General features: G+C 43.1%; 1 protein-coding gene across 2 annotated transcripts in view; it reads left to right on the forward strand.

The window, feature by feature from the left end:
* The window catches only part of LOC116040054 (cadherin-20-like), a 94,599-nt gene that overhangs the window by 61,113 nt on the left and 14,928 nt on the right, over nt 1-18,558 (forward strand). The window contains exons 2-8 of one of the 2 annotated variants that reach the window (XM_035998264.1): nt 2,964-3,014; nt 3,045-3,257; nt 9,177-9,471; nt 10,454-10,573; nt 15,034-15,201; nt 16,290-16,477; nt 17,740-17,993. In XM_035998264.1, coding sequence (XP_035854157.1) covers nt 3,048-3,257; nt 9,177-9,471; nt 10,454-10,573; nt 15,034-15,201; nt 16,290-16,477; nt 17,740-17,993 — 1,235 coding nt within the window. In that variant the 5' untranslated portion in view covers nt 2,964-3,014; nt 3,045-3,047. Of the gene's footprint in view, nt 1-2,963; nt 3,258-9,176; nt 9,472-10,453; nt 10,574-15,033; nt 15,202-16,289; nt 16,478-17,739; nt 17,994-18,558 lie in introns of both variants that reach the window. The other variant, XM_031285289.2, reaches the window with a different exon arrangement.

Below are 18,558 nucleotides of genomic sequence, written 5' to 3' on the forward strand. Positions count from 1 at the left end.
TCCCCCTGACAATCGTTGTCTCTTCCGCTGTCACTCAATCCCTTCTTCCCTCTCAAGCAAACACCTTTCCTTTCAGACGGTCTCTTGCTTTTTTCAAAACAAAAACGTAAAAAATCAGATGTTCCTTTTTCTTCTTTTGACTTAATTTTCTCTTTTACCGTTGTCACACTAACAACTCGAAAATGTGTGATTTTCTTTTGAATACAAAGACTGATTTTCAACTGAGAAGAAAGTTTCAGCCGAGTGGGAAAATACCTTAAGTCTTGGCCTTAAGCTTAGTCATATGATTGCTCCTCCACCCTCCACCTCGCTCCTCATCCCTCCGTCTCCCCCTGTCCCGTCCATTCACAGCTTGTGTGGCAAACGCCAGCTGCTTTCTCTTTAAACAAGTGAGGTGCCATAAGAAAGATGTGTGAAATGTTTTGCCAACACAATCGCGTAGCATGTCACCTCATTAGGGACGACAAAATGGAGCAAAATGCTCGGGTGCAAGCTGTGACCTTTGGAGGGGCGGAGCTGAGAGGGGAGATCAGGAGAACAGGGAGCTAATTTGACTTCATAATGGCAACCAGGCAGCTTGAATGGACAGAAAAGAAGGGAGCAGCGAGGTCAAGTGTCACCCGTCCTGCCAAGCAGCAGAGACGACACACACACACACACACACACACGCACACACACTCGGCCCAGCCTCCCACTGACAATGCAGCCACGCCCCCCACCCTTCGCTGCCTTTTGTGCCTCTTCAACAATGATTAACTGAGTTTGGCGATTCAGAGAGAGTCTACAGCGGCACAATGCCCTCTTTCTCTCTCTCTTACAAAACATAATGGAGTCAGCCCATGAGTCTCTCTTTCTTCCGCTGCTTTTTTATTTCCAGCCCCAAACTTTCCTCCTCCCCCTGCTAACAGCCTCTCTGCTTTTCTTTAACTTCCCACCCCACACTCTTTTTTTGCATTTTTGCTGCCTTTTCACCATTAATCCGCCTATTTTGCCCCCCGAGCTTGTTAATGAAGGAGCGGGCAGATGCAGCCGTCTTCCTAATACATAAAAACAAGATGCAGATGGAAAGAGGCAGCGTAGGTGCCATGTGCTGCATGTGAAAAGGTATTGATTAGCTCCGATCGATGAGTAACCTCAAAAAGCATCTCTTGTAAGAAATTCTCGGACTTGACCTCGCTGAACTTAAAGATTCTTATGATGTTCGTATTAAAACGAGCAATGCAGTGGGAGATAGTATTTAGAGGCATGAAATCCAACATCTAGGAAATCCCATTGAGGCCTTCAAAGACCTGAAATATAGAGAAAAAGAAAAAACTTGTAATGAGCGGTGTGCACAGCTGAAGGGAACTTGTAGAACATGGTGTGAGTGAGGGTGTTAATAGAAACACTACAATCTCAGAACATCGCACCCCCGGGCCTTTTACAGGAGGTGTGAAAGAGCTTGCCTCTCATGACAGGAACAGGAGGAAGGAAGGAAGGAAGGAAGGAAAAGACTGTGATTTCACTTTTTCCTTTTTCTTTTTGTGAACTGCCTGATTGTCCCGAGCTGTAGGGGAAAGAGTCTGAAGCTGCTGGTTTCAAAGTGCGCAATCATTTTGGTTTTCTCCTGTGGGCTCCGAAAAGTAACATTATGTAACGGTTATGTTTCCATGACAAAGTTTGAGGGAAATTTCTTGAATTTCAATAACAGGAAATGTGAATTGATGCATGATTTTGTCACGTATATACCTAGGAAATAATCAACATTTTTGGAATTATACTTATTTGCTTTCTTGCGAAAGGTTTGATAAGAAGATTGATATGACACTTATGTCTGTGATAAATATGGAGGTTATAGGTTATTAGCCTAGCTTAGCATAAAGACTGGAAGCAGGGGGTAGACCTTGGATGTCTCTAAAGTTTAAAAATACGCCTATTAACACTTTTAAAGCTAACCAATGGTGGCGACAAGATTCCCGGGTCGTTGTGGCTGCACGTAACTCCTAGTAAAACCACAAATTATTCCAACCTAAGCTAACTGCCTCACTGGGGACTTTACAGTGACATACAACCAACTACATCACCAGTCTTCTTCTTTATTGTGCAGTGCCTGTTCGGGTCGAGCCTATTTCTTGGCCTCCGGTATGGATGCTTGCAGCTTTCTCAAATAACTTCACACTCGACACCGCGCAATGCATCTGCACTGACACAATTGTGTCCCCTAGCAATGCTAGAGTATATGCGTCATTTGGTAACAGCTAGCTAGTTGGGACCAGGCTATTTGCGGTAACAAAAGTGTTCATTCTATATCATTACATCGGTGATGCTTGAAATATTTGCTACAATGTCACATCTCCGGTCTCTCTTTCTTCATCTGTTCTTGGATGAATTATAGCAGGGGACGGAGAGTAAGTGGTAACTAGCATGCCATTTGGCGGTGTAACAGTTAGGGGTCCCCTCTAATTACACTTAACATGACGTAGATCTCAAGAGCTCACACTCGACACTGCCCTTGGGTCCTGAGCAATCCACCGTCCAGGTGTGAAGTCGATGAGACATACAGAGAGACGGACTCGTTCGATTTTAGTTAGATAATTGGTGGTCCCCCCTACCACCAATTATCTAACTAAAATCGAACAAGTCCGTCTCTCTGAATGTCTCATCGACAAGTAAGTAGCAGCATGACATGAATGTTTTGTAGCATACCTATTGATCCCGTTGCTGTCTTCTCTGATATAACCTCCTCCATGTGGCCTCAGTGGCAGCATAGGAAGAGCCCGCTTATTCAGAGGCGATTAGACTCATTATAACTGAACAAAAACTCAGCAGTAGAGGGCCAATATGAAGGCAGAAGAAAAGACTGGGAATATGTGCAGGTATCCCACAGTGCAACACAGACTGGGGCTCACTATGCGACAAAAGGATGACGGTGTCCAAAAGGACATACATCTGAGACTAATCTGTCTTCTTCTTTTCTCTTCCAGGACGCCAACAGTAGCACCTGGAAACAACTGCACTTGTGAAGAAAGAAGAAAACAGTCTTTATAAATACTACTCTGTGCTTGACAATGGGAGACCGATTACATTTTCCAGCAGTTGCCAGCGCCTTGCTCCCTGTGGCCCTCTGCATTTTGGCCCTTCTGCCCCACGGCCTTCTGGGAAAACCCGAATCTGCAGGCAGCTCAGCACTGCTGCAGAGGGTGAAGAGAGGCTGGGTGTGGAACCAGTTCTTTGTCCTGGAGGAGTACACTGGACTGGAACCACTTTATATTGGAAAGGTCAGTGTTGCCTATATGCTGTACTGTATGAACATGCAGACATATGTGCACAGAAAATGTGTAACACATTCTCACTCCCAAGGCGTCAAAAAGCGATGCTTGGTCAGGTGCCTTTGGTGTTTGTTACCGACGGAAAAAGTCTCCTTTACGGTCTAGCCTTTTGGCGTCATATTTAGGCTACATTTTGGTTTTTAAGCAGAGTTTTGAGCCAAAACCAATCTCGATGCACACAAGTGTTTTTAGCTCCAGTAGAAGAACTAACCTCCGATTAAACTGACACACCCAAACCGCATATCTCACAAACATTCTCGTATACTGGGCATAAACAGGAGGCAGCATGTATACTCTGCCCGTAGCTGGTAGTTGCCATGGCAACGTTAGTAGCTTAGTCTCAGAGAACAAGACGTCATGACCCAAACAGGCAGCGAAACATTGGCGTCTGTGTTGATGTTGCCAAAGGTCTCCGTTTGCGACCGTTGAGACTGCAACACGACCCCGCAGATTCCAAACCAAAGCGTGGTCAGAAGTGTTTTAAAATTTCTGCGGTAATGTAAATATCGCCTTAGACGTGTTTGGTCGGAACTCTTGGCGTCGCTTTTTGAAGCTTTGGGTCAAAACGTACGTTTCAGTGACACGGGGGACAAGAACGGGGGACAAACCTAGGTCTCCAACCAACCTTCCTTAAGTGGATTTTCGGTCTTTCACAATACTCGCTATCGTTGTCGCTCTTCATACGTGGTCATCTTACAGCGCCGCGGTTGAGCTCCTGCTCTGCTCGGTGCGTTCCATACAGACGCTAAAGGGTGATTTTTGTGTTGTATCTGACGATGAGAGCCACTGACCAAACGTATTGGGAGAGTTGGGAGTGAGAACGGGTTGATAGCGTAGAGTTTTCTGCGCTGGTAGGGGAGCAGCTTTTAATGCATCACCTTTCCACTTGGTGTACATAAGGGTGCCTCAGTGTAGGCATTTCAAAAGAGATTTCAACCAGTAACTTTCAAACACGACAAACTAAGAGATCTTTAGGGGAGCTAAGCAGCCTGGAGGTCATCTGCTACTCGGCTAGAGCCGAGCGCATGAACGCAAAGAAGAAGATCACGGGTGGGCAGAGGCAAACTTCAACCACTGCAAAAAATAAATAAATAAATAAAATTTCCAATTTAATCCCTGGATGCACTGCGCCCATACTAAGACAGCCTCTCCTCTGTCCACTTTGAACCAGAGCCAGAGAGCAGTGATTGAGTTAATTGACTCGAACCGAGGCTTCACTCAGTCGGGTCGCCCCCCCCCCCCACCTCACAGAACTGGACGGCACGTCTGCAACACAACTGACATGCTCTGAAAAGAGCAGACGCTGGATACTCACAAAGGAGCACTTTGATCGCTCAGTTGCTAAAGCGAATTGAACATTTGATCAATAGTTGTAAGACCAGTCATCATCAGCAAGGAGACACAACAATCTTGCAAACTGCAATGAAATATCCATTACATCGCTAAAAGAAAAAGTGGCTTTTGGTGAAGCTTTATAAGCCTGCAAAAATGAAAGAAAATATTCTTTCATCCTGTTGTCGTGCTCAGCAGTATAATGACATAATATGTTTCCTTTTTAATCTTATTACTTTTTCATTATCACCATAAGCGGAAAACTGTCACTTTTGAAGAATGATTATTTTAGAAAATTATTCATTTTAAGTATTCCAGTACTGTTGTTGTCACTAAATGAGTTACATTAATTTGCTCTGGTTTTCTAGCTACACAGTAGATGAACATTAAATTGAGTAAAATGCAGATGAAATATTGTCAGTGGCACCTTTCAGCATTGATGAAACAATGAGGTATTGCACTTCATATGATATTTTGTCGGATTTCTTAGATTAGATTTAACTTTATTGTCATTGTGCGAGAGTACAAGTACAAAGACAACAAAATGCAGTTTGCGTCTAACCAGAAGTGCAAAAAAAGCAGAAAAGTGCAATATGATATACAAAGTATAGACAGGTGGTGCATAGACAGGACAAGAAATATATTGCTGTGTTATAAGAGCAGAATTAATATGGCTATGTAATATGAACAATGTTTGCACCCTATTATGAATCCCACGTGGTTTCTTGGCAGGACCCGCCTTAGTAGCATTCAAGCGCTAGAATTGGCCAGGCATCCATGCTTGCGCAAGGTATTGGAACCCAATTTTTCCAGATCCTGTCCCCTGACCAATGGTCCTGACGTTAACCACTCGAGGTCAATGCCTAACCTCAACCAATCGGGCTGCTACCCAGGGCGGGTCTTGCCAAGAAACCAAGTGGGATTCATAATAACGCGTAATTACCTCCGCCAAGTAGGTTATGTTTTTTGGTTCAGATAGCGAATTGAAAATGGAACTTAAGTAAATGAATTCCTGCAGAGCATTCTGTCAAAACTTGGATGGGAGATCTCCCTGTTGCCTGTACATGGAGGCATTAAATACTCTCCCAAAAAAATGTGCTGCCCTGATCTTAAAAACAGATTCCAGACCTTTGATTGAATTTGCCGTTGCTTCAGTAGTCCTCGTCAACTTTCAAAACACTGCCCCACTCATGCTTCGAAAAAGTCCCTTTGGAAATTATGCAAACCTGGCTAATTAGTGTTCTGGAATAACTTCCCCTCCACCGCTCGGGAATACCGGGGAAAAATCCGGATTCCAAAAAGTCATGTTCACCACAGCCGACAAGATAGAAGAGTAACAAGTCCTGAGAGGGTACCACAAGTGCTGTAGCATAAAGAACTGTATCTGCTAACAGGTGCTGTAGCATTCACTTCCATCTTCTTCTTTTCCATTTACAGTTTTCTTCACTTCACATTTTTTTCAAACTGAATGAAATAAGTGATTCTAACAAGCCCATCTGCTTCCCAGTGAGCTGCTCATGGCAGGAAGGCATTGTAGCATGTGACAAAGCAGGAGAAGAATGTGCTGTAGGTGTTTTTTTTTTTTTTTTTACTCAGCTCTGCTTACCTTGCCACTCCTCTGTTGAGCAGCTTAGTATTCAGAGGCGTGGGGATGTCGGATGTTTTGGGCTTCGGGCCGGGGCTGAGGCGGAGCAGGTAATTGATAGCCTGAGTGTCAAATTCTTTTCATAGGTTTGAGCGGAGAGGAAAGATCAGTGCAGGAGAAGGCGGATGAGGAGGAGAGGGAAGGCACTGGCCCGAGATATATCGCCACGAGACACGCGGCTGAAGCCAACAATGGGGTGTTGATTAAAAAATATATTCTGGGCCGAGCTCGGCTGAGCGGCACTTTTTCAAGAGACAGTGCAGGTGGGCACGTTGTCCTAAGAGATAGGAAAAAGACGTATTGTCTGGCTGCTCGGAGAGCGAAGGATATTGTAAAAGATTGCTGCTGAACTGGCAACCGGCATAACAACAACAATGAGTGCTGTAGCTGCAAACTTTTAGCAGTTCGACGACCTCAGCTTGGTCATTTCACTTAGTGGCCTCCAGACGATGAAAAAAGGCCAAAGCCAGGGTCTTCAAAAAGTGTTTTTAGAGTCAGCCGGGGGGAGGTATCAGTGCTGTGCGCACCTCTGCTGATTATATACCAGACAGATGTCAAGAGGGGCATTTAATTTTGCGCTTCCAGTGTGATGGTAGTAGTACTCATCATATGCAGAGACCCTTTAAGTACAGAGTAAGGAGTGATTGCACATCAACAGGCTGCCATTTGCACTTACAGGCCACAAAAGGCTTCTGATTGCACCGCAGGGCCCATGGCAACAAACAAGGCTGTATGCTGTGATTAGATGTCTACTTACAGCTATGGTGCTAAGGCCTGCATATAAACACACACCACCCCTGGAGGTCTAGAGTTATTCATTTACTCACTGGTTCAATAAGGAGTCATGTTTCAATAATGAATCCTATGTTGACAATATTGTCATGCATTTGTACTTTTGTGCAATTTAGCAGATAGACTGAAAAGAAAAAAAATAGACATTACATTGAAAAGGAATTTAACTTTGAAATAGCAATTCTGGATTGTAGCATGTTGATTGAATAGAGAGTATTAGGGCTCAGACATATTGTGTTTGTTCTGTACTCCAGCACAGTTAATTGAAACAGTTGCTATATGGAGGCTAGTGGTGACTCTCAGCTTTAATTTGAGGTTATTTATATCCACATCAGATGGTCAGGAAGTAGGAATTGTAGCCTGTTTTATACCCCCAGTATTGGGGTACAGAAAGTCATTAGACAGTTATTATTTCCATAATAATTAACCCGTCATGTAGCTTTCCGATGTCTTCAAATTTCTTATTTTTCCTAACCAACCGTCCAAAGATATTCAATTGACAACGATATAAATCACAGAAAAGCAGCAGCCTCACACTGAAGACACTGCAAACAAATACTGCTTTGCATTTCTGTTGTCAAATACAATTGTAGATTCATCTTTTGTTGACCGACTACAGGAATCAGCAGACACTTGCAGCCGGCGCAGCGCGGTGCAAAGCCCGACGCAAAGCCCGACGCAAAGCCCGACGCAAGTGTCTTTGCTATTTTAAGACCGTCCAGCGCCCACGTCGTTTAAATAGCAAATGCACCTGCGCCCATTTTTGCGTCCATGGGCGTGCTGGTCTTACAGTGAGATGTGTTCAGATGAATTCTTGGCGTATTGCTACAGCGGGAAGTGATCGCGCCATTGACCAGCAAAAACCTGGTCTAAAGTCAAGAGCGCAGCATTTCCTTTTTATTTTAACAGCGCATTAGTAAAATACGCCCAGGCTTACACACAGTGCACGCACACTATGCTTGTTACACTAAGGGACGCGCAGCAGCACACAAACAAAAAATATTACAGTGCAAATCTGTTATCATAATAGCAATGCGCCAAGGTACAAACGCACCTGGCTTTTAAAGGGAATGGTGCTGACACTCTGATTGGTTTATTGCATGTTACGCCCAAAACACCTCTGAAATAATGAAGACACTAAGTTTTTGAACCATGCGCCCGGCGCACAGACCCTTTTTTCCGCCGTCAAACTAGCAAAAGTGAATTTGAACACGCCCTAAACGCACCTGCGCCATGCACTTCACACCGTGCGCTTAGATCGTTAAAATAGGGCCCTTGGTGTTATGCTCTACCGGGCCTGTATTACACAACACAATTTGGACCTGATCTGATGTGATAGACTTTGAACGTTCCACTGGTTGTCTCGTCTGTATGTTTCCGATCACTGTGCTGCTGCATTGTTCTAAAATTAGGGGATGTGACCTAATTAAATGTCCTCAAAAATCAAGCTGTCCTAATACTTTTGGACTGCACCATGCGTTTTATATTCCTGTTGGTTCAACTTGTTGGTTCACTGTTACACCTACTGGACGCTTTGTTGACGCATTCGTGATGTTTGAGACCCCTTTTGAATTGTTCATTATGAAGGCACCAGCAGTTTGGGAAAGGATTTGAACACTTTGAGTTGTCCCATTTTACTTCCAAAATAGGGCTGAGGAAAATATCTAACTGCGACTATTTTGACTGATATTGCGATATGATTCACGATATTGGAGGGAATGATAATTCCGGTATAATTATACTCATTTTCATTGAGAAATGATAAAATTGAAAAAAAATAGTGTGATTTTTGCGAGGATCTTTACCAAACAAAGATTTTTTTCTTTAGTCTGTAGGATAGGATTTGTAGGCCAGGATGTCTCTGCAGCCCCACAATGCTTAATTCAGAATGGTTTGACACATATTTTGCCTTTAACAATTATTGCGCGCCCCCTGCCATTTGGATATTCCACTAGTCCATATAGCGGTTTCGATAAACCACGATTCATTATGCAGCCCTATTCCAAAAGCCTTGAGATGTCTCTAAAATAAAAAGTGGAAAGTTTAGAGGGAATATGCATTGTGGGATAAAACATTTTTCTGTGTGAACATCTCCGCAGCTCCACTCAGACATGGATAAAGGCGACGGCTCGATTAAGTACATCCTGACAGGCGAGGGCGCGGGTACCACCTTCACCATCGATGACAGTACGGGGGACATCCACGCCATTCAGAGGCTGGACCGGGAGGTGAAGGCCCAGTACGCTCTCCGTGCCCAGGCCCTCAACCGCCTGACAGACAGGCCTCTGGAGCCCGAGTCCGAGTTCATCGTCAAGATCCAGGACATCAACGACAACGAGCCAAGGTTTCTGGATGGGCCCTACCAGGCGTCTGTACCCGAAATGTCCAACATAGGTAATAGGGGTGGGGTGGGGAATAGAGTAGAACATATGTATGGTGATTTTTTTGTGACGATTTTTAAAATCAATTCTTTTACCTAGAATCGATTTTTAATTTTTTTTTAAAGGATTACTTTTTTGGGCTTTTATTGCCTTTATTTGATAGGACAGATTTAGGCAGGAAAGTGGAAGCAAAGGGCCACGGGTTCAATTCCGACCCGTGGCCACTTTGGCAAGGACTGAGCCTTTCTACATGGGGGATACAGTCTACCAGGTGAGCTACGAGGGCGCCCCAGAATCGAAATCTTCTATTAATTTTTTTTTATGATTCACCTAAATATTTTCCGTGTATACAGTACCGCCAACAGCGACTACATCATATCTTTTTCCAGCAAAACAGACCGAAAGCAAAAAATGCTGAAAATACATGTTATGAAATGCTTTATAAATGAATTAAATGTCAGACTGACATGATGTGCATTCATTTTAGAAAACCAATTTGTAGAAATGTCTCATGATATATTGTCTCTAGAAGTGTGTAATTCAACTTTAGTTTTTCTTAAAGAAGGAAAAGAAAAGCGCAATACTCAATACTTCTAGAATCGCAATAAATGAAAATTGCAATACAAACCATGAATCGTGAAAGAATCGAATTGGTACAAAAGCATATCGTCCCAGCCCTAATAGGTAAGCAGGTGGAGATGAAAGTTAGACACATGGATGGAGACTGAAACTAAACTTTTGTGTGCATGTCTGCGGTGTTTGCCGTAAAGTACATAATAGCCCAGCAGAGTTATCCTTTGTTCTTACAGGCCCACCACCATCTGCTTCATGTACTATTCATAAACCCACGTTTTGTGGTTACTTTGAAGTAAAGCATAGTTAATACCTGGAGCTGCTCCAGCCACAGATGGAAAAACGCCACCCAGAAATTTTTCTTTTTTTCAATACGTTGATATTGTCCTCTCCTCCTCACCTTTGCCTCCATGTTCACCCAGGAACAGCTGTGATCCAGCTGACCGCCACAGACGCCGACGACCCCACGTATGGCAACAGCGCTCGTGTGGTCTACAGCATCCTGGAGGGCCAGCCTTACTTCTCAGTGGACGCCAAGACTGGTACGACTTCACACACGCTGCCTTCTAAAAAAAAAAAACACTCTGTAACCACGGCAACTGGCGTTTTGATCCATTACATGTAGTGTCTGATGGATTTCAAACTTCAGCAGCCACTGTTACTATTTTATGAGCTCCACATGAATTTGTAATAAGTATGAATGATGTTAGATGACCTGATAAATTCGACAAAACTACCACCGACAAGTCAGGATTTACTAACACTCTGCTGACAACTACTGCTAATTCCCCACCTTGTTTCTAACACTGTATCACGCCGTAAGCTCCACAGTCGGATGTCAGCAGCCCACACTTTAAGCCTCTGTGTATACCAACCGGCTCTGAATGTGGGAAGCTCAGCATGGCTCCTGTTGTTGCTACGAGACTGCCGAAAACTTGTCTGAAACACGTCGCTTTTGTGGCAACTTGCGATAACTCATATGCCTGGCACCCGACATAAAAAAAAATGTGCCAAACTCAAAGTGTGACTTCTCTAATTGAGAATAAGGAGAGAATGAGACGGGCAGGCTCTCGTAGACAACTGATTGAGTGGTTCAAGGAACTGCTCGCAGGTTAACCCTCTGAGGTTTTAAGGTCATTTTTACATATTTTCTTAAATTTACGTTTTTAAGGTATTCGCATATAACCTGATGCTTATGTGTTTCATATCAAAATATTCCGAACAAACTCAGCTTTCTGTATAGTGTCACCCAAAATTGTTCCAGAGCAACGTATAAAGAGATAATTTGGCCCTTAAGCGGAAATATTTCTCAAATCTGTTGTGAAAACATACCCAGACTAAATTTTTTTTTGGTGCTTGAAATGAGTTTACAAAAGTCTTGGGTTCATAAAAGTAGCATAATATATGAATAAAATAGTCAATTTTGAATATGAGTGTTGTCAAACATCGCTTGGACTCGCCGATGCATCTTTTGTCTTCAGAGGGTTAAACCCTTAAAAATAGATCCATTTGGCCATGACAATGATTTTGAATGTTTTAGTACCGTTAACTACAAAACAAATATACCTTACTTTGCTGCCATTTATTTAGAAAACAATGCTATTGTGATTCACATCATATTAAGGCAATTAGCCTAGCTTACCATAAAGACAGGAAGTCAAGTCAACTTTATTGTCAATTCTGCAATATGTGCCAGACATACAGAGCAATTGAAAATACGTTTCACACATACAAGTATAATATAAAAAAAGATAAGAAATATATACAGAAAGAAGAAAGAAAGAAAGATACGTTATATATACACAATTAAAAAGATAATATGGACAATACAGTAATATATTCTAAATAGTGCAATTGAACAGTACAGAAAACTACAGATAAAGATATTGAAATGTGCAATATAAAAAGGAAGAGTTCCTGAATGTCTTTATTATAAAGTGGCCGGTGCTGATCCTGATTGGGAGGGGGGGGGTTCAGAGTTCTTGGGGGCAGAGGGGAGGGCGTTGAACTTCTTGACAGCCCGGGAAATGAAGCGGTTCGCCATCGGATGCTCCGGTACCTTCTCCCAGATGGCAGAAAGGCTGAAGAGGCTGTTTGAGGGGTGGCTGAGGTCACCCACAATGCTGGTTGCTTTGCGGGTGAGGTGGGTTTAGTAAATGTCCAGGAGTGAGGGGAGTGGGACACCAGTGATCTAAGTATGGCGATAGAGAGGAAGTGATTAGCTTAGCTCAAATACTGGAAGCAGGGGGAACAGGTTGGCTCTGTCCAAAGTTTAAAAAAAATTGTCTGTCTACCAACAGTGCTAAATCTTAATAGTTTACACGGTGTATCTTGTTTGTTTAACCTGTTTTTTAACTATGAAAAAAGCCAAGCTAACAGTTTGCCCCTGCTTCCAGTCTTTGTGCTAAGCTATGCTAATCACTTCCTGTCTCTGGCTCCATACTTAATGCACATACATGTGAGTGGCGTCAATCTTCTCATCCAACTCTCGGCAGGAAAGTGAAGTGAAAGTGAAGTGTATTTCCTGAACTGAACTCTTTCTTGAAAGAGGTCACTGAATAACTGAAACTTTTATTTAGAAGAAACTAAATATAAAATAATCAGCGGGTCACATATGGGTGTAATGTTTCGGTGTAATATATCACAAGCAAGATGGCAGCAATGAAAATAAAGTATACAAAACAAAAAGGAGCCAAAACTCCTCAAGTTGTAATATGTAACTGCAGCACATTACAGCATTCATAACTCAAACTAGCACTTATCCATTAGATTCCTGAAAGCAGAGAGGCACTGGCCATTCTTTACCACAGCTTCCTCATTTCCTTGTTTGTCAGCACAGACATCTGTTGCCAAACCTCTCAAACTCCGCTGCCCATCAGCAGCCGGCCGGTCAGACTGCTGCTGCTGTAGGTCCATCCATCAGTGGAACACAAGTGGCTCTACAGCAATCAATCAGCCTCCCTGACTGGGCTTTAAGCACCGCACAGAGGCTTTTATTGGTGCAAACACAATGTAAATCCTTTAACACATATAGCTCAAACCCACACAGGCACTCCCTGTTCTTACTCCTCAGCACAAACTTTGGTTGGATTCTGAAAACTGTCTATTATTACCAAATGTATCCATATATCGACTGTTGATAATAAGTGTACAGGTGGGATCCGGACTAGCCTGACTCCGCCCTCCTACGTACTTATGCTCAATTTTCATTTCCCTTCAGTACTACGTCTGGGTTCGCGGTATAGTCTTGGGTTTTCTCTAGCCAAACTTTTGGCTGTCCAATCAGCGAACAGAGGGAGTGGCTGAGAACGATGATGTTGAGGCTGTGCGCTAGAGTTGACGCTGTGCGCTAGAGTTGCGGCGGAGAAAGATGCGAGCGAAGCCATTCGGTCTGTTGTGGCAACGCTGCCGAATATCCAGAAGTTAAAGCCCGAGCAAGAACAATCTTTGCTGAGTTTTGTTGGTGGCCATGATGTTGTGGCCCTCCTCCCCACGGGGTTCGGGAACAGTTTGATTTTCGGACAACAGGGCAAAGCGAAATCACACATCCTTGAAAGTTAAGCAGCAGGTTAATGCAGGTTACATCCACTGCAATAACCTGATTAGTGTTCAGAGTGTTCAGTTTTCACTTAAACTGCCTGAATTTCACACATCATCAACTGTCCAAACCACAAATACCGACATATTTAGTCTTTTAGAAGCTGTAACCTTTGGATGCAATCATGTACCTTTGTCATGCATATATGCATGCAGTCTAAACCATGTTAACTCGATTACTGATATATAATCAATGTTTTACCTGCAGAAATGCTGCTATTTTAACCCCGTAATATCACATCTTATCCCGAAATTAAAAATAAAAAAAGTGTCCTGGAGCAAGATAATTGCCCTAATAACTTGATATAACTTGATGTGAAGCCCTGTCTTCTAACAAAATTACATTCCCATGCAATAAAACTGCATTCTCAATCACATTTGGGGGAAACGTATTTTGTCCCAGGTTACTTTTGTCTTAGTCTATATAGACGACGTTTCATTTCTGGGATTGTTCAGGTGCTGCTGGAAATTCGGCCGGATGGCCCTCATTTCGACTGGATGTCTGCTACCTTCCTCTTTCTTTGTGTTGGCGTTCTAAACGCCGGTGGATTTATGAGGACTATGGTTAACTGCTCCTCAGATCTCTGCAGGGTAAATCCAGGCAGCTAGCTAGACTATCTGTCCAATCTGAGTTTTCTGTCGCACAACTAAAACAACCTTTGAACGTACACATGTTCCACCAAAACAAGTTCCTTCCCGAGGCTATTTTGCAGCGGCACCATGGCTCCGTCCAGTGCTTAGCGCCGCCCAAGACGATTGTGATTGGTTTAAAGAAATGCCAATACGTTTGTCTCCCATCCCAGTACGCTGTGTGGACTAGCCAGACCCAACCTAAACACCGAGACAAAGACATCACAGAGACTGCTGTTTGTGTGTTCGTTATATGGGAACGACAGGGGTGGTGTGTTGGGCAAAAAATGTGAATTTCTTTGGCAAAAAAGGGGCTTAAGGTGTGATAAAACACATGACATTCAGGAAATCTTAGAGATGCAAAACATAACAGTAGTTAATGCAGCTGATGTCCCATATAACACTTGTTCAAGAGTAAAACACAAGTATATTTTACCCCTTAAGTATCTATTTATCACTTCTTGTGGGGCAAAGAAATCTAGCTGCTTCTCTATTGCAGCCTGTTAAGTTGGGGTTAAACCATATTGTCTGGTTCAGTTGTATGTGATTAAAATCATTACTAATGGAATAGAATGACATGTTTAATTATAAATCACTCATGCAGCCTCTTATTCGCTCCATTGAGAGCACTGACATTCCAGGACAGCATCGTGTGGACACATGACCCTAATCTGTGTCACCAGCTCTCTGGAGCTGAACTTCAATTCACCTCTTGGCCTTTCGTACCCCCGCCCTCTCTCTTTCTCTCTCTCTCTCTCTCTCTCTCCCCCCTCAGGCATGGTCCGTGTGTCCCTGGCAGACATGGACCGGGAGACCAGAGAAAACTACACTGTGGTCATCCAGGCAAAGGACATGGGCGGACAGCTGGGGGGACTCGCTGGTACCACCACTGTCAACATCAGGCTCGGCGACGTCAATGACAACCCGCCCATGTTTGACCAAAGTAAGAGACGGAGAGAACGTTTCCTCCTTACTGCACTACCGTCTTATTATTCTCTCTCTCTTATATTTCTTGCTGATTCACTTCCTACTCTACCTGAACCCACATCACCTTTCTCTAATCCCTCCTGACACTCTTACAGCTGAAGTTCTAACGTTTTAGACACTTTCTCTCAACAGTGTAGTGGAGATGGTCCTCCGTGGCGCTGTGGAGGAAGGTCTGGCAATGCGAGACTAGTTTTGTATGACCTGGAAATACTCTTTTATTTAAAAAACAACACGCTGTTTTGTCTCTGGGCTGATGCTTGCCTTGTTCTGCTACACGAGACTGCAGCATGTGTAGGCCACGTGTGAACGCTGATATCCAAAGTGAGAGTTTACCGTTGTTGTAAGGATGAGAATCAGCCCCTCTGACCACACATCTCTACATCTATCCGCTATAGCTATTTCTCTCCAGTATCCAAGCCATTAGCCCCTCTGCCCTTCTCCTTCGGTCCACTGGCCACCAGTCCCTGACCATTTACCCCGTGGCTGCCTCCCACCCTCCCTCCCCTCCCAGCCACCAGTCGCCCCATGCTGTCTCTTTGATTATCCCCATTCCTGCTCCTGTCATTACTGCCATCCTGAGGTCAGGGGTTGTCTCAGCTGTCTGTGGTCATCTCTTCCGAGCCCGGTGGGTGGCTTCACTCCGAGACAAAGAAAACACCCGCCCACTTTCACTTCCATCACTGGTTCCCCCACCAATTAGCGCCATCACTTCGATGGAACTTTGATCGGTTGTGAAGATCTTCAGGGATCCCCCTCTGTCATGCACAATGTGCAGGCATTTCACCGTGGACTGCGGGGAGCGCCACAAATTGGGCAGCTGTCAACTCTTCTTTGAGGTTAAACAGTAGATGAAATTGAAGCCGACCCACGAGACAGTATATAACCAAATTGTGATGCGTTTATGGAGCCATGTATTCTAAGCTCTCTGATTTTGAGAGGAGAGCAGCCGTAGAGGTGATGGAAGATATTTGGCTCCCTCTAGTGGATATGTAAAAAAAAAAGAAGGTACGACAGGATGATCACCCTGCTCATTTATTTCCTCAGGGCTGTATCAGATGAGCATCCCAGAGTCGGCTCCGGTGGGTTCAGTGGTGGGTCGTATCTGGGCAAAGGACAGGGACATCGGGGTCAACGCTGAGATGAAGTACAGCATTATCGATGGAGACGGGAGGGACACCTTTGAAATCAGCACCGACCCCACCAACCTTTTCGGCATCATCACAGTGAAAAGGGTACACAGAATATAGAAATCTATTTTCAGCTGTTTTACAAGTCATAGCAAGTTGATCCCGATTATTCCCTTATAAATCAGAAAACATTTTAACAACTTATTTTAATAAAATGCTTTCACAGATTCTATATTATTTGTTCATGCATTCATCTTACTTTGAGGCTGCAAATATGTATGTTTGACAATTAAAACTCATGATTTATGGTAGATTTCATTAAAGAAGGAGTAACGGCCTGGGTTTGTAAAGCTAAAAAAAAAAAAAAAAGAATTCACCTTTTTAGGTTATTTGCATATAACTGATCCCCATGTGTTCATATGAAAATGTTCAGAACAAACTCAGCTTTCAGTATAGTGATGCCCAAATTTGTTTCTAGAGCAATGTGTAAAGACATAATTTGGCGCTTATGCTGAAAAATTCCCTCAAATCTCTTTTGAAAACAAACCTTAACTTAAAGTGTTGACAAATTGTTTCGGTGCTCGAAATGAGTTTACCAAAGTCTTTGGGTTCACAAAGTAGTGTTAATATATGACTAAAATAGCAAATAAAATGTCTGAAATTAAACTTTGTAATATCACTTTTTGAGTCGGAGTGTTGTCAAACAGGCGCGCCGGTGAAGAGGGTTAACATCAAACTGGCACAAATTTTCTTGAAGGAAATTTAAACTGAGAACTCTGGGTAACACTTTACTTGAAGATATCTACATAAGAGTGACATGACACTGTCATGACACATGAACCCTAACTCTAACTCTAACTCTAACCCTAACTTGTCATGACAAAAACCGAATGACACTTAATGACAGAAGCGTTATGTCATGAATGTTTATGACTTATTTATAATGTTCGTGACACGTTCATGACAGTGTCATGTCACTCTTATGTATGTTCAAGTGTAACCGAATTCTGTCAACTTGTGTTTGAAACTACTGCCAAATTGCAGGAAAAGTTTAGTTACACTTTACTTGAATGTATCCACATAAGAGTGACATGACACTGTCATGAACGTGTCATGAACATTATAAACAAGTCATAAACGTTTATGACATAACGCTTCTTTTAGTAAGTGTCATTCGGTTTTTCTCAAGACAAGTTAGGGTTAGAGTTAGGGTTCATGTGTCATGACTGTGTCATGACAGTGTCATGTGTTCATGACAGTGTCATGTCACTCTTATGTAGATACCTTCAAGGAAAATGTTACCAAAAGTTTTAATAACCATGAAAGGTTTCCTCTGTATAATGCTTATCTGTGTCTTCCCCCTCCAGCCACTGAACTTTGAGAGCAAGCCCAGTTATACTCTGAAGGTGGAGGGCGCCAACACCAAACTGGACCCGGCCTTCCGCCACCGCGGGCCCTTCAAGGACGTCACCATTGTGCATGTGAGCGTGGAGGACGTGGACGAGCCCCCGCTGTTTGACTCGGTGGCGTACTTCATCGAGCTGTCAGAGGACGCTGAGATCGGGACGGTGGTGAAGACGGTGTCGGCGAGGGACCCGGACGCTGCCAACAACACTGTGAGGTGAGGAAGAGGAGGAAACAACAACGTCCCGGCTGCTTTTTCATTTATTTTTATAGCTTTCCTCCTTTTTCAACCTACTGTCCCGTTGCTTCCCGTAGGCCTATAGCCAATAGATTTAAACAAAATTTCACATTTGCCTTCACTAAAAACATATTTGCAAGTTGTGCAAGTCTACACTTTAAAGTCCAAAAAGGTCCTTAACCCAGTTCCTTTATCAGAAATTTGGGTTACATTCAACCTAATTTGCCAAATACAACATGGATGGTTCCATACAATGCTCTTCGCAAGTAAAATGAAGGATCAGTTCACTACTTTCATTGAATTTTGGGTGTTTTATTCAATTTTATAGCATTTAAAAAAAAAACAAAAAAAAAAAAAAAAAACAGTTGAAATGGTTTTAAAACAGTCTGTTATAATCCATCAACAAACGTTCCTCTGATGTTAATTATTAGTCAAAATAATTCATATTAGCTTTTTAACTCAAAAGTTAGATATAATTTCATATAAATGAAGTTTATTGACCGTAAAAAGTGTAAAACTAGTGGTAAAAAGTTGGTGTTAGTGG

The sequence above is a fragment of the Sander lucioperca genome, chromosome 23, assembly GCF_008315115.2.
Source record: "Sander lucioperca isolate FBNREF2018 chromosome 23, SLUC_FBN_1.2, whole genome shotgun sequence".
NCBI classification, from domain to species: domain Eukaryota; kingdom Metazoa; phylum Chordata; class Actinopteri; order Perciformes; family Percidae; genus Sander; species Sander lucioperca.